The sequence below is a fragment of the Pipistrellus hanaki genome, assembly GCF_964339955.1.
Source record: "Pipistrellus hanaki genome assembly, chromosome: 14".
Classification (NCBI taxonomy): Eukaryota; Metazoa; Chordata; class Mammalia; order Chiroptera; family Vespertilionidae; genus Pipistrellus; species Pipistrellus hanaki.
This window is the reverse complement of record NC_140516.1, coordinates 1635880-1651734: the sequence shown is the minus strand read 5'-3', so window position 1 is coordinate 1651734 and position 15855 is coordinate 1635880. Positions and strand designations below refer to the sequence as shown.

At 64.9% G+C, this 15855-nt stretch overlaps 1 protein-coding gene across 2 annotated transcripts in view; it reads left to right on the top strand.

The window, feature by feature from the left end:
* Nucleotides 1–2467: 2467 nt before the first annotated feature.
* The window catches only part of GRID1 (glutamate ionotropic receptor delta type subunit 1), a 478346-nt gene continuing 464958 nt past the window's right edge, over nucleotides 2468–15855 (top strand). Inside the window, exons 1-2 of one of the 2 annotated variants that reach the window (XM_084904155.1) lie at nucleotides 2468–2830; nucleotides 4506–4661. In XM_084904155.1, the coding sequence (XP_084760281.1) occupies nucleotides 2752–2830; nucleotides 4506–4661 (235 nt within the window). In that variant the 5' untranslated portion in view covers nucleotides 2468–2751. The remainder of the gene's footprint in view (nucleotides 2831–4505; nucleotides 4662–15855) is intronic. The other variant, XM_084904154.1, reaches the window with a different exon arrangement.

Genomic DNA, 15855 nt, shown 5'->3' with positions numbered 1-15855 from the left:
GCCTGAGCCTCAGGCTTCCCCGCTGTGAAATGGGCATGCATCCTGTGACGCAGATTGCTAATGCGTCTTCTCCAGCCAGGCTGTGAGTTGGGGTGAATTTGTTCATTGAGTAGAGTTGCTTCCCCAGAAGCTTGATTTTGGGCAGGCAGCTTTTGCAGTCCCAGAGGTTATCAGGGCTTAAAGGGACCGGGCTGGCCAGGATCAATAAGCAATTAGGGGCTTGATGAGCTGATAGAGCCCTGATAAGGTCTCTGAATCTAACAATCCCAACTTCAGTGTGCAGCGGCTTCCCAGCGCCTTGCTGGGGATGGTGTGCAGAGGGCCAGCGTCTCTGGGCCTGCCCTCCCTCCCCCCAGGGGAACCAGGGCCTATGCAGAGCGCCCTTCGTGGTCAGCGGTCCAGTCTGGCAGAGGAAACTGGCCTGGCTTGGGAGCAGAGAATGAGCATCTGGGGGTGGCAAAGGACCCACACTGTGGGAGATGGAGGGAAGGGGGTACCCAGGATAGGAGGTGAGGCTGCCCAGGCCAACAGCTTCCAACCTGAGTCCTAGCCTCAGGCCCCAGCCAGAGGGACCTCATAATCTACTTCATCATCCAAACCAGAAACGGACAGAAGTCTCCCAAAACTGCGTGTGTTGGTGAGCTGCCTTCTTAGTATGGGTCTGAGGCTCATGCTTCAATCATGCTTCCCCTACCTGGCATAACATATATCAAGAGAAACTCCTACCTGTCACATGCCTCCCCTGCTAACACCTGCAGGGCTCACACAGGGGGTGGGGGGCTCCTTGTCAGTGTGGCTCAACCTCAGGTTTGAGCCCCCGGCCACACCCGCCATCCTCCCAAAGTGGAAACAGTCACCACAGGAACCAAACTGTTACATAATAAACCCCTCGATTTCCCGGCTCCCTAAGCCGTGAATGGTCAGATTGTGAGGGGATGAGAATGGAGGCTTGTGGGACTGGAGAGGCTGGGCATGTTTTACAATTCAGGGCCCCGAAGGCAGGTTTTGTGTGGGTACTGCCCTCAGCCTGGTAGCCTAGCCTCCCACAGGCACAGGCCTCCTCCCCTCACCCACAGCCTCCTCACCTTGCCTGCCGCGTGGCTCCTTGCTGGTTCTCCCATCCAGCTTCCCTTCACAGGCTGCCCTGCCCACCAGCCCACTGCAGAGCCTGCTCCCATCTGCACAGGCTCTTCCCACCTTTCCAAAGTAAAATCTGCCAATGGCTCCTCACAGCTGGACACACACACACACACACACACACACCCGCTTTCTTCCTGCCTTGGCTGGCTAATTAGCACCCAATGCCTGGAAGCCTCCCTTCCTCTCCCTGGGTAGCTCCCACTCAACCTTTAGAATGTCACCTCCTCCAGGAAGCCGTCCCAGGCTGTCTCAGAGCCCAAGATGCGCTGGTGCATACGCAGCTCGGTCAAGGTCCTTGCCAATCTTTTTATGATTTTTTTTTGTGTGTATGTGTGTTCGCCTTTCCCACTGCGCGGGGAGTTCCAGGTACGGGGTGTTGCACGCATGGCTTGGAGCAGGGCAGGGGTCAAGGGGCTCCCGGGCTCTGGGCGCGGCCCCTTGCAGGTGGCTCTGCCAGGGGCGCCCCGGCCGAGTTTCCGCGGAATCCGGGTCTGGGAGGCTCAGCTGCCTCCCCGGAATCTCGGGTGTGCCGCGTGGAGCCCAGCCTGCTTGGCACTTGGGCGGGTGTGAAGCTACGCGCCCGCTGCACCCCTTCCCAGGCTGGAGCCCAAACAGCGGGCGCCACGGCTGGCCGCGGCGGCTGGGCTGGCGTTCGCCGCCCGGAGAGGGCCCGGGGCCGGCCGCGCGGAACGGCTCCGCCAGGTCCCCGCGCAGCATCCATGCAGACCGGCGCAGAGCCGCCGCTTGGGAGGCTCCTCACGTCCAGGCGCCGCGGTCTCGGCCGCGCTGGTTTCCGGCCATGAATTGGGCTTCAGAGCCCGAGCCTCCCGGCCGAGTGCGCCCCGCGGCGGGGGAGGGGCGCCGCAGGGCCGCGCGGCCAGCTAGGCTCCAGCTAGCGGTCCCCGCTCGGCCCGGGGGCGCGCCGAGGCCGGTCCCTGTGACTCCCCGGCGTCCCCGTGCCCGCCCGTCCCTCCGCCGGCTCCCCAGTCCGGTGTGCGGGGCTCTCGGCCCCAAGCCGGGGGGATGCCCGAGACACTCGGCGGCTGCGGTGGGGGTGCCGGGCGCTCCGGAGCCTCCGAGGCCGGTCAGGTGCCGACACCGCGCCATCCCCGCGCCCCTGGCGAGTGGGGCGCGCGGCCAGGGCCTCGGAGCGCCCCCGCAGCGGGAGCGGAGCGCCCGGCGCCCTCCGAGCCGCCAGCGGGAGCGCCGCGCGGGCGGAGGCTCCGCAGTCACGTGGCCGCGGGGAGGGGGCGGAGGGCGGGAGCGGGAGCCAGGGGCGGGGAGGGGAGGGGGCGTCCTCCGCAGTTCGCTCCCGGCCGGGCAGACACGCCGCGTCCCGGAGCCGCCGCCCGCCGCCCGCCGCCCCGAAGCCGCCCGAAGCCGCCGAGCCGCGGAGCCGCCGCCCCGCCCCCGGCCTGCATCGCGCCGCCGCCGCCGCCGGAGCGGGAGCCGGAGCGGGGCTGGGCTCGGGGTGCCGGCGCGGGCGGGCGGCGGGGGGACGCGGCGGGGCTCCGGGCGGCCGGGGCTGCACCCGGACGGCGCCTCCGCTCCGCTCCGCGCTGCCTCGGCCTCGCCCCGGGCCCGGGCGGATGAGCCGCGCGCCCGGGGGACATGGAAGCGCTGGCGCTGTGGCTGCTCCCCTGGATCTGCCAGTGCGTGTCGGTGCGGGCCGACTCCATCATCCACATCGGTGAGCGGGCGGGGGCCGGGCGGGGGCCTGGGCGGCGGGGGTGCGCGGCGTCCGAACTTGGCGGTTCCCGGTCCGAGGCCCGGCGGGCGCTGCTCCACCGAAGGGCCGCGCCGCGCTCCCGGGCCCCGCTCCCCCGGCTCCGGTCCCCGCGGGCCCACGGCCTCTGCCGACACGGAGGCCGCGGCTGCGGGGACCGGTGCTGGACCCGCGCCCCAGGAGCCGTCGGCGGCCGGCCAGCCCCTCGGCCGGCCCCGGGGGCGGGCGGCCCAGGGCTCGCCAAGTTGCGGGCACGAGCAGACGAGGCCCCGGCGGTCCCCGGGCGCTGGTGGGTGCTGCCCGCGGGGCCGTGTGCGCCCGGCTCCCGCTGTGTCGCTGCGAGGGCCAGGTGCGGGGTCCGAGCCTGTGCGGGGCCATCGGCCTCCAGCCGGTGAGCGCGGCCGCGGCTGCCCGTTCCTCCGCGTGGCGGGTGCGGGTGTGTGTCTGGTCCCGGCTCCGCAGCCCCCGCCCCGGGGTTCCCCGCCGCCTCGGGGCCGCCCGCCGCCCGGGGCGGGGGCCGGGGAGGAGCGGAGGCGGCGGGTGCGCTGAGCTGGGAGGCGGATGGGGAGCCCGGGAGGCGGATGGGGAGCGGGGAGCGAGGGAGGAGGGGCGGCCGAGGGGAGTGTGGGACAGAATGCCGGACTCCGGCCGGGTTGGGGGCTGACAGCGGTTATTGGATGCCCCCCCCCCCCCCCCCCCCCGCCGCAGCTGTCTCTCCGGAAGTTGGGGAAGACCAGCGAACGCCACTGGGGCTTCGGAGTGGGGAGAAGGTGGGGCAGGCGGGAAGGGGGTGATGGGGATGGAGGGACCGGGCCTGGGTTTGGAGCTGCATCACCCCGGGGCGGGGGGTGGGGGGGAGAGGGTGTCAAACCAGCTTCCCGCGGGGGAGGGGGGGCCGGTCAGCACTGCGGCTCCGGTGTTTGTGGGACGGGAGCCTCCCTCCCCTGCCCCCGCAGCTCCAGGAGGTCCTCGGGCCCAGATCTGGGGCTGTGGGGGCTGGGGGCCTGGCCCAGGCGGGAGGGCCCGGCGTTGCCCACCCGGCGTTGCCCAGGCTGCAGGGCCAGACCAGGGCGAGGGAAGTCCGAGGGGCCAGGGGGAGCTCAGCGGGGAGGAGGCCAGCAGGGCCACCTGGAGGGAGCTGGGTGGTTCCGGGAGGCTCCGGGCTCCTCAGCCCTCGCAGGAAGGCCGGGGTCTAAGGGGCAGTCCCTCCCCTCAGCATTGGGGCGGAGGAAGCTGGGAGGGACGGGAGCAGGGCCCCCTGGGCAGAGCTGCGCGGAGCTGGACTGGACTGAAATGCTCCGGGTGGGAAAGACGGGGACCTGCTGCTGGCCTCCACACGGTGGGGGCTGGCTGCAGGGCAGGAGGAAGGCATCCTCCGTTTGGGACTGCCCTGCCGGAGCCCGTGGCTGCCTGAGGCCACTCCAGGGGGCGCAGGCAGTTGTGTGGGGCAGGCTGGGTCCGGAGGCGGCTTGGCTGTGGGACACCTGTGTGGCCTGGGTGGCAGCCTGTGCATGTGTAGCCCTGCCGGCGGTGTGCCCATGGCGCTGTGTGGGCATCCTTGCTGGCTGTCTTAGGAGAGCCAGTCGGATCCCCAGCGGGGAGGGGTCCTCTAGGCCGTCCTGACCCCTCTCCCCTCCAGGTGCCATCTTCGAGGAGAATGCAGCCAAGGACGACCGGGTGTTCCAGCTGGCCATCTCTGACCTGAGCCTCAACGATGACATTCTGCAGAGCGAGAAGATCACCTACTCCATCAAGGTCATCGAGGCCAACAACCCGTTCCAGGCCGTGCAGGAGGGTGAGTGGCGGCGACCCGGCTCCATGGGCCGCCCTTGGGGCTGCGCAGAGAGGAGCTGTGGGCTGCGGGGGCCTGGCGGGGGCCTGGGCGCCGGGCAGCCGGGAGCTGGCGAGTGGGAGCCGGGCTCCGAGGAGCGCGTTGCGAGTCTGCGGCCACTTCCCATGGGGTGCGCGTGTGCCGCGCTGGGCGCAGGGGTGCCGGGCTCAGGGCCTTTGTTTGAGTGTTTGTGGGGGGCGTGCTTGTATCCCTGCACCCCCCCTGACCTAGATGGCCGGTGTCTTCCTCACGGCCAACGGAAGCCAGCCGGGCGAGCGGGCGGCCGGGCGAGCGGGCGGCCGTCCTCTCGCCTCGCTCCCCTCGGTGCCTGGGCGCCAGGCTTCGGCCGGCAGAGCTTATCTGCTTATCCGCCTGGTTTGGAAGAGCGGTCGCAGCTCCCGCTGACTCCGCCTGGGCCGGCGGTGGGCGCTGTTTGACCGGGAAAGGAGTGGCGTTGAGCCAGGCCTGGCTGCAGGGAAACCCTAGCCGGCCCCGGGTCCTGGGCCACAGCCTCTGCCTCAGACCCAGCCTGGGGCGGGGGCAGCAGTGCTCGCGGAGCTGGACGGGCAGAGCTGGCCGCCTTTGCTCTCCCCTCCCCTCTGGGCCCCTTCGTCCTCTCCCAGCTGGTTCTAGGCTTGGCTCTGGAACTGGGGTTCCTTCCCTGTTACCCACTTCCTGGCCAGCGCCTGCTCTCCCCACCCTGACATCTGCCCAGCCCTGGTCCCCTTTCCTCTCCTATGGCTCCTCCTCATCTGAGTGCTGAGGGTGGAGAGCAAGCTGGGGGTGCAGAATGTGGGGGTTCATTCCAGGAGCAGCTGGCAGCACAGGGGTGTAAGGAGGAGGTGGGGTGAGGAACACAGGCAGCTGCGCCCTCTCCCCCCCAGCCCGCTGTGCCCAGTGTCCTCCGGACGCCATGCTCAGTTGGCCGGTGGCTTCTCGGGTGCCACAGGTCGGGTGACTCCATGGCGGTTCTGGTCCTCCCGTCCAGGAGGAGGGAGCTTGCGCCGGGAAGAACTGAGCTGGCAGGAGGTCTTCTGGGTGTGGGCAGAGAGGAAGGGCCACCTCCGGGCCTGAAGGTCCGAGGATGTCTGGGGGCGATGCAGAGCCAGCTCTGTGCCGGGGTGTCAGTGAGTGGGTGAGGCTGGTGTTGCCTGTTAGCCTTGGCAGACCCCGGGGTCAGATGTCCGCTGGGGTGCGGGAGGAGGAGCCCGTCCTTGGTGTCTGCCCACCAGCAGCCCTGCCTCCACTTCCCCACTCCTGGGTCCCTCATGGTGGTGGGCTCCCGCCGCCGGGCGGGCTTCCTCAGGCGCGGTGACCCAGCTGGAGTGGGATCGGGGTGACACGGCTTTTCAGAGTGCCTCCTCCACACCGCCCGCACCTGTCTGCGTGCTGTGGCGGGCGCTGAGTTCACGGTGGGCGCACCTGTCCCTCCCGGAGCTCGCCGTGCTGGGACCTGCCTGGGCTCCCAGGTTTTCCAAGTTTGCCGTTTGGGGATGGAAGTCCTCGTGTTGTGGATGTGCTGAGGAGGCCCAAGGCTGGACTTGAATGTAAAATTTGATTTTTAACTGCTGCCAACTAATCAAGTACAAGCCGGACAAAATGAGCTGTGGGCCATCCAGTGCGACTGTCCTGCAGACACAGGCTCCACCAGGGACCTTTTCTGACAGAGACCTTGCTTTCTTGAGTCTCAGTTTCTCCACTGGTGTGACTGGTGGCTGCCACGGTCTCCTCGTGGTGTGGAGGGCGTGTGTGCGCGTCCGGGAGGCGTGGGACTCTGTGGCTGACAGTGGACCAGTGCAGGGCACTCGCCAGGCCATGCCGAGCTGCTGCCGCCCGGAGCGTGTGCTGGTTAAAGCTGGCGGGTGCGTTCAGTGTCTGGGCAGCCGTCCATACCATCCTGTGCCCTTGCAAGGAACCTTGCCAGTGAGGTGGGGGGAGGACCAGCCCCCCCAGGGCCTGGGGCTGCAGAGCAGCGCTCACAGGCTCCTGGGCAGGGTCTCGGGCTCAGGGGCAGGCTCTCCACTGCTGGGTGTCCTTCCTTCTGTGCCCTGTGGCATGCTGTCCATCCCTACTTGATGGCTGTCTTATCTCTCTTGGGCCTGGATGCTCCTTGCAGCAGGACAGGGTGGCAGACACGGCTTGGTGGGATAGGAAAGGACTTATTGGCGGGGGAAGAGGCCAAGGACGAAGGGGGCAAAGGCAGATGGGGTGTAGACTCCATCATGGTCGGGGAGCTTCCAGTGACCTGTGGGTGGGGATTGAGCTAGTTTTGCCCCCATTTTAGTCCAAGAGACAGCACCCTGTGGATAAAGAGCTGTATTGCTGGAGCCCCAGGAACTCTCTTCAAATCCTGCTCGCCTTCTTACAGTGTGACCTGGGTCCCGGCCCTGCTCGGAGCTGCTGTTGCCACATCGGTTAAAGGGGACAATCATGGTTCCTGCCTCGGGGCTTGTGGTGAGGGTCACTGAGCGATGTGCAGACGTGTCTGAGGAAGGCCTGTGACGGGAGTTCAGCGAGCACCATCCCTCTCCGTGGCCCAGCTGTGAATTCATCTTAGCTGCTTTGAGGCTGTTGATATCTTCAGCTGCATCATTTCTTTAGCTAGTGCCCCCTGGTGGTCAGTGCACTCCCCCAGGAGGAGTGCCACTCAGAAGACAGGTTCATAGCTGGCAAGCACAGCGGCGGTGGTGGTGGTGGTTGTGGTGGGTGCCTCTCCCGCCTCTGCGGCAGCACTAAGGATGTCCGATTGTCCCGTGGGGAGTGGGCCTAAGCCATCAGTCAGACCTCCCCCAAGGGCTCCCGGACTACAAGAGAAATCCCCACCCCCCACCCCACTGTATGAATTTCACGCACTGGGCCTCTAGTTTGTTAAATAAAAATTTTCGTATTGTTTTAAAGTGCCTGCTCAAAGAGAAGATTATATAAATGCATGAATGTGTAAAAGAACTGGCTGAGTCCTGGTCTTCTCTGTTCATATTATTTTACTGTGAGTGAAAGACTTGAGTTACAGGTTATGCTGTAGAGATATGTCATTGAGTGGAAAGATAACAATTTAGGGAAGAAGAAGAAAAAAGGAATGTATGTGAGGCAATATTCCTTTTAGTTACAATAAGCACAAAAGTATTTTAGGAAGACGAGGTGAAACTCACCAAAGTATAGCTTGGTGTTCACAGACTGAAACAGAGAAACGATGAATGTAAACCTCAGTGAGCTTTCGGGGGCATGTGCTGGTCTTGTTCAATTTGTGTCGTCACTTCCAGGTCCCCCCTTGCCCTCTGACACCAGGTGGGTGCGAAGATGTTCGGCAGAAGAGGGTCCGTCTCCCTCTTTCCAGCTCCGGAGGCCCCACCTTGCTCAGCCCCTGCCCCTTTCTCTGTCGTCCAGCGAGCTTGGCGGGCGGGGTCCCTCTCCACCTCTGCCTCTCCGCCTCCCTCTCCCTGAGCCCTGGCCCATCTGGATAACCCAGGATGACAGTCAGCAGGTCCACCTGCAGCCTAATGTCCCCTCCCTCCGTGCATCCGCTCACAGCCCGCGCCGGGTAGGGCCTTGGAACCTGGTGGGCTGTTCACGGCGTCCATGTTGGCACACCTGTCGGCCCAGCGCAGCCAGTGCACGCGGAGCGCCTTCCCTCGCTCCTCACGGGTGGCTGACCGGGTGGCATTCTCTTGCCTTAGCCAAACCTGCTGGAGTCACTCGGGAACTACAGCCATGTTTGCATGCCTCCCACGCTCGCCCTGGAGACACGCACGGAGCCGTGGGCCTCTGCAGACTCACCTGCTCGCTGTCCAGCGACATGCGTGCCCTGCGCCTGGAAGCTCTTGTGCCTGAAGAAGTTCCTACAGAATCTGCTTTTGTCTGTCGTGTCACTACTCAGGCCAGTGCCTCCTTTCCTGCCTGGTTAGGTCTTCCTCCGACTCCTCCCTCTTCCCTTGTCCTCTCACCACCCACCGGGGTCCAGGGCAGGGCCTCGCAGAGGCCAGGCTCGCATGGGTGCCACACGCTGCTGCTCTTCCTGGCCCCGCAGGGGCTGCTGCCAAGGACGCTGTAAGCCTGAAGATGGCTGTGCCGGGGCTGCAGGCACTGGTGGCCCCTCACTGGGGTTGGCTGGGGCAGGGGGCCATCCAGTTCTCACTCTGGATCCCTCACAAGCCTGTGGCTGTGCAAAGGAATGACTGCCATTTCCCTCAATTGAGCTCCCAGGCTTAAGAGTTCTCTTTCCTTCTAGGGCCCTTCCTGTGTGTGCACACATTTGCACACATGCACATACACATGCATACACACTGCACACTGTCACCTTACAGACGATACTCCCATCCCATCCATGTCCTCTTCTTGTGGGTTCTGAAGGCTCCCTTTCAGTATTCCTATTGGGTGACCTTGGTCCCAGATTGGAGGTTGGGCTTACCGGACGGTGAACAGTGGACACCTCAGGCCTGGCGTGTGGACAGGAGGCCCTGCGTCCAGGGAGACCTGTGTGCGGTGCTGCTGTTCTGGGCGCGCTAGCAGCCTCCTGTCAGCACGTGGGGCCGCTTCTCCTGGAGGAAGGGCAGGGTGCTGCTTGGCACTCAGCGCACACCCCCTAACGGCAGACAGGATGTCTTCCCGTGTTCTTCTGGTTGCCACGTCCCCTCCAGCAGTCTTCCTCTCTGGGCCTTCTCCTGACCCAGAAAGTGCGTCTCCTAAACACTGCACTTCCTCTTCCAAACCATTGCTCACCCAGTCTGACGCCTGGATGTGAGTCTTTTTATTTTTTATTTTTTTCATATATTTTTATTGATTTCAAAGAGGAGGTGAGAGAGAGAGAGAGAGAGAGAGAGAGAGAGAGAGAGAGAACCATCGATGATGAGCGAGAATCATTGGTCAGCTGCCTCCTGCACGCTCCCCACTGGGCGTCAAGCCCACAACCCAGGCATGTGCCCTTGACTGGAATCGAACCTGGGACCCTTCAGTCTGCAGGCCCATGCTCTATCCACTGAGTCAAACCGGCTAGGGCTGGGTGTTAGTCTTTTTAGACGTGGATACCAGGGAAGTGCCTATTTGTCCCTGCCTTTTGGTTTTGTTCTGTGGTTCCTTTTGTATCAGTCAGGATAGACTAAGCTATGCTGCAGTAACAAACAATCCCAAACTGAGTGGCATCACATAACAAAAGGCTGTTTCTTGTCGATGTTACATGTTTGTCATTGGCCACCTTGGCTCTTCACGGTCACTCAGCTTGAATATTGCCAGTTGCTGTGCCAGAGGGAGAGAGCCCTGGGGAGACTGTCTGGACGTGACGCATCCATGTCACTTCTGCTAAACACTCGTGGGCCGAAACTAGTCCTGTGGCCCCAGCCAGCGGGATCCAGGAAGCACAGTCGTGCCATGTGCCTGGAAACGGGAGAACTAGCAGTATCCGAATGACACTCTACTCCTGGAAACAGCCCTCCGTTTCCTTGGTGACTCGTGAAAACAACAACAAAGAAACACAAAACCATGAACAAGTGAAGATGATTGGATCCTGTTGAGTCCAGTCTGCTGAGTCCAATCTGCGCCTCCCGTCCCTCCCCCTTTGCCGCTCTCTTACTTGTCCCTCTGCCCCCGAAAACGCTGGCTGCCTTTTGGTGCGGTGGGAGGTCAGGAAGCCGGTTCTCCCCGGGTGTTGCTCAGAGTTTACCAGTCCTGTCCTCTGAACAGGCCCAGCTCCCAGAAGGCTTGGGCTAAATGCTTCCTGAGTAAGGAGGCGAAGATTGACATCCAGGCCTGCCCAGTGCCGGCGCCAGCGCCAGTGAGCCCCTCAGCTGGTGTGCAGCAAGTCTGCCCTCCTGTGGCCTGCTCCCCCCACCTCCCGTGCCCTGCTCACCCCTGCCGCCCTGCACAGCAGCTCCTTTCTCTTCTGGGCAGAGACTCATCTCGCTGCCACTGCTGTGGGCTGGCCTGACAGCCCCTTTCTGGGGGGTGGGGTGGGGGAGTGTCTCTGCCGGGCGTGGAGCCTCAGCAGGCACTGGGCCTGTGTTCAGTCCCCAGCAGCTGGGCTCTTGGCCTGTAAAAGCCAGTGTTCTGGCTGATGGCCGTGGGCTGGGAAGAGAAAGACCCAGGGTTCTCCTGCCTGCAGCGCCGGCAGGTAGCTGCCAGGTGACTACATGGCCCTCTGGTCCTCACTCTTCCAGCCAGACCCGGGACACGTGGCGCTGGCTGGCCTACTCGGTGTGCTTCCCTCCCGTCAGTCCTCTGCCGGCCTGGGCCGAGGCAGCCGATGCCACGCTCCCCTGTGACGCCTGGCCATCCTGCCCTGCTCAGCGTGGGCCCCGCCTCCCCAGGAGCACAGAGGAGGTGCTGGGCGGGGCGGGGGGCGGGGGGTGGGGGGCAGGAGTGCTGCTGCTCCCGCTGAGGACGGGCTCCCTCCGGCTCTGCCCAGAGCTTACCTTGGCTTCCTCGCCTGGAAGATGTGACAGCACAGAGGACAGCGTGAAGGTCAGCCGAGGAAACCGGCTGAGACGCCTTGTTGAGGGCAAGCAGAGGGGAGGATGGTTGTCACATGACCAGCCCGAGTTGTCCCAAGGGGCTCTTGGTCTGCTCTTCCTGGCTGAGCTGGCGGGCTCCTGCAGCCCCCACCAGTCAGGGCAGCTGGGAGCTGAGTTCACCTTGGAGGTCCCGGGAGGGCAGGGCAGGAGGCTGGGCCTGACCCATGGAGGCTGTTTAGAGCAGCGGCCGCCAACCTTTCGGTCCCCACGGACCACCAGTCTGCACTTCTGGTCTAGAGCCGTCTGCGATCGCTGGTCTAGAGCCACCTGCGGGCTGGGGCTCTGGAGCCTGGCCTGGCGCTGCTCAGCATTGCTGTTCTGAATGCACAGAGTGGCTGAATCTGGCCAGCATGCCCCCCCCCCCGGCCCCCGGAGCCTGCCCTGGGGCAGCATAACTGTTTGGTGGCAGGGGTCAGGCTCAGTGACAGGTTAGCTGAGCGGCCCCTCCCTGTCCTCAGCCTGTTCCTGTGAGGTGGTGATGGGTAGAAAGGATGTGGCTGGGAAGCAGGGTGGGTGGCTCAGAGTGGGGTGGCCAGCATCGTCTTCCCTGCATCCTGGCCACCTTTTGCTTTGTCTTCCTGGGCCCTGCCAAGCGCACATGACACTCCAGGGGCTACCAGCTCCCAGGTGAGGGCAGAGACATGGAGCCCACTGCTGGGCACCGTGCCCTCCTCCACCACGCCAGTGGCAGTTCTGGCCCAGCCCCTCTGCTGGCCTCACACTCAGCGGCTGCCTGGCCAGCTTTGCCCCTTCTGCGCTCCTGCTCTGCGCAGAATGGAGCTTTGGCTCTGCTCCGGGCCTGGGCTGGGGCTTTCTTCTGTCCTTCATCTGAGCGCACAGGGGAGGGGTGGGGAAGGAGGGCCCTGAGCAGCTCCCCGGCTTATCTCAGGCACTGAGGTGGCCCTGCTGTGGCATCTGGGGTCCTTGCTGCCTTCCCTGCCAATGCTGCTGCTCGCCCTGGGTGGCTCTCGGGACCCCGCCCAGAGCGCCACGCAATCTGTGCGCCTGGGGGGTTGCCCCACCTCCTGTAGCTCGGGTCTGGGCCTGGAGCCCCGAGGCCGCCCCTGTCAGTCGCTCCCCAGGCTGGAGCCTCCGTGCACCTGCTGAAGGCCGTGGGAGCCACCCGAGCCGGCCCGGCCCTCCTGGCCACTTCGGGGTTTGAGGTCTCCCTTGGCCTTCGGCGGGGCAGGCACAGGCCTGGCAGCAGGGCTTCGTGGCCCGTCTCAGAAGGTGTTTCTCCGCCTGAGCTGCTGCTGGCCATAGGCTCGAGGCGTGCCCGTGCGGGGAGTGGGCCTCGGGGCAGAAGCCCCCCTGGTCCAGGTGCTGGCTGTTGGAGGCTCGGAGGCTGTGGCTGCTGGGTACTGGGCATGAGCCAGGACCTGGGCTTCTCTCTCATCTCCCGCCAGAGTCCTCGTGTGAAGGGGGGTGATAGGGCAGAAGAAGCCACAGGTCTGGAGCCAGGGAGCCTGGCCACTGTGAGCCTGGCGGAGGGGCACCGCCTACACTGCAGCCCCCCTGGCAGGTGCTAGGGGCTGGCCCGCTGTGCCAGGGCAAGGATGTAGCCAGCACCCCTGCCACGCTGGCAACTGAGGAAGCAGGAATGAGCGCTTCTGGTGAGCAGACTGCTGGGCAGTCCCTGGAGGGGGAGACCCTGCCCCCGGCCAGCCCCAGGGCAGCTGCTGGGCAGTCCCTGGAGGCGGAGACCCTGCCCCCGGCCAGCCCCAGGGCAGCTGCTGGGCAGTCCCTGGAGGGGAGACCCTGCCCCCGGGCAGTCACCGGGCAGTCACAGGGATGCTGGGGGGGCTGTCTTACCGAGGCTCGGCCGCCTCCGGCAGTGCCTGCTTGTTGGAAGGGCTAATTGAATAGAATCTTCCGCACCGGGAGGCAGAGCTCTGGCCCTGCCTAATCTCGTTAAGGAGTCCCCTGGTAGCCTCATTAGGCGGCTGGCTGCTCCGGGAAGGTTATCTCTGCCAGGGGCTGGTGAGCCCCCCGTCACCCTGTCTAAGCACAGCCCAGGCAGAGGCGATGCCGCGGGAGGCTCCCAGCTGCCAGTCCTCAGCCGGTTACGGTTTGCTGGATTTGATTGTTTTAAAATTATTAACCACCGCTGGAGAAGGCCGCACGGGGTCAGGAGGAAAGCTGAGCCTCCTACGGGGCGTGAGGGGCCGGGGCTCAGAGGGTGGTTTCCAGCCGATCAAAACGTTCTCTGGGGGAACCCTGGCCGGCCATGTGGAGCAGGGAGTCCCCCCCACATTGTGCGGTGGCAACAGCTGGGGTGTCAGGGATGACGTGTGGGCTGGTCCGTGTTACAGAGAATGAAGTCGGCTCAGGCTGTGGCACAGCGGGTGCCCGACCTAGCCTGGCCCGGAGCACCAGGAAGGCCTCCCGGAGGAGGGGACCGGGAGCTGAGTCTGAAGCGGGAAGTGGGGGTTGGTCAGGGGGAGAAAGGGAGAGGACCTCCAGGTGGGCACAGCTTGAACAAGGGCTCTGAGTGGAGCTGGCAGGACCCGTGAGCTGCCCGGGCTGCTGGGCACAGTGGAGGTGCCGGTAGCAGCGGGACCTGCTGGCTCTTAGGCTCCCTCTCTGCGGTCCTGGCAGAAGTGGCCCCGTCTCTAGGGACTGAGCCTCCGGCAGGTAAGGGGTGCAGGCTGTAGGCCGTCGAAAGGACATCAGGGCCCAGAACTGTACACCGGGTCCAGGTTTGCACTGAGGGGCGAGGCCCATGGGATGTGGAGACCCAGGGGGCCGTCGGCGCAGCCCCCTCCTGCCGCCACCCTGCAGGGGGCGAGCTCACTGTCGCGCTCTCCTGGGCCAGGCGGAAACCAGGCTTCGGCTCCCGGAGGGGCTCCTGGCTGGGAATGAGCCCCTGTCCCGGGCCCCTGGCTGCCCCTCCCCAGACTCTGGGTGCTGGAGCTCAGGAGACCGAGGACAGGGACAACCAGGCGTCACCGACAGGGAGACAGGTTTCAGAGCCGCCTCCGCACCGAGAGCGCCGCGGCACGTCACCGGGTTAAAACAAGATGCCGGCTTTCTTCACAGCGAGGCGTGGCAGCAGTGAGGCCCGCGGTCTCTGTGATCAGACCTAAATTGCTTTAATTGCACAGCCCACATTCTCCAGCAACACAGCATCTCTGGGAGCTAATGGGCTTTGAGATCTCCCTTTGTTGCATACCCTGTAGATACAGGTTTTTAAGTGATTTATTGTATACAGAGACTCAGGAAATTAGCTCTGAGCTGGCTGCAGGTGAGTGTGGGAGGTTCTGCTAGGTTGGAAGAGGCAGATCAGTGCCTGCGGACGCCCAGCCGGCTCCTGGGCGGGATTCGGGCCGCTGTGTCTCCGGACCAGCTGCTGGCCCCGGTGCCCGGGCCTCGGCTGCAGCTGGGAGGACCTTTGTTTGCTTGAGTTTCTCTGTTGATCTCTCAGGATGTGAGAAAGGAAATCGTCCGTCCGTCCATCCATCCATCCATCCATCCGTCCGTCCATCCGTCTCCTGAGCACCTGTGTGGGCTTGGCCCTGAACTTGGGGATGCGAGCCCTGATCTTTATCTCGAAGCGCGGTGCTTCCCAGAGAAAGAAGCCGCAGGTGTTCCCCAGCGAGCCCGGGAGCGGGCGGGCTGCAGGCTGAGCCTCTGCTGAGGACGGCGCCGAGGGCTGTGCCCAGCCAGGGAGCGGGCGGGCTGCCCGGGCTTCTTGCCCTCCAAGCCCACAGTGCCTCTCCACTGCCCCCCATTCTGCGTGGGGCCCGGGCCTGTCTCTGCACCCCCTTGGTGTCTCCGAGGGCCCTGGCTTGGTCAGCACCTCTGAACTGGGTGCTGCTGCCTCAGTCAGAAAAGAGTCCGGGTCCGAGGCCATCGCTGCTGACGAGTGCCGTGTGTCCGGAGCGAGTGGGACTCGGCTCCTTGGTTCCCTGGGCGGCGCCCAGATGGGCCCGGCTGGCCCGGGTGCTGTGTGGCCTGGGTGGTGCACAGCCCTCTGTTCCCATGGCAGCGGGTCAGGGGCGCCTCCCGCAGGCGCCAGGAGGCGGGACATCAGTGTGAGAGCTTGGGACGCGGCCTGCCCAGCGCCCACCTCTCGTCTGGCTTCTGGAGCACTGGGCACCGTTTGGAGCCCCTTTGGGAAGGGCCGAACAGGGGCTTGGGACGAGGCCAGTCTCCTAGGCTCAGAGGGCGCAGGTGGGGGGCTGAGCCCCCGTGTGCCTGGCCCCTGCCACCTCCGCTGGAGGCCGGAGTGTCCCAGCACAGACCCTCCCGCTCAGGACTTCTGGAGTGAATGCCCTAGATTCGGACCCCTCAGGCTTAGAAGGCCTGGCGGCACCCCAGGCTAAGAATCCCGTGGCAAACCCCGGTCCCGCCTCTGGGGGTCCCTCGGTAAGAGCTCTGCACATGGGATCCCTGGCAGACCCTCCGCGGCCCCCTTGGAGTCAGGTCGGGCACGTTCGCCTTACGCTTGCCTTCTTGTCTCCCACCCCCATGGCAGTGACTGGCTCTGGGTGGATTGGGGCTGCGCTTTCCGTGCCTCTCTCACTAACTTACCCCGTGCTGGGAGCCAGTCGTCCGCACTCCGTGCTGCTTAGCTGGTTCCCAGTGGCTGTGGTTTCAGTCACCTCATGGCCCGACCTGAGCCTTCCCCTGCTGCAGGCACTCCTCCCATTCCACCC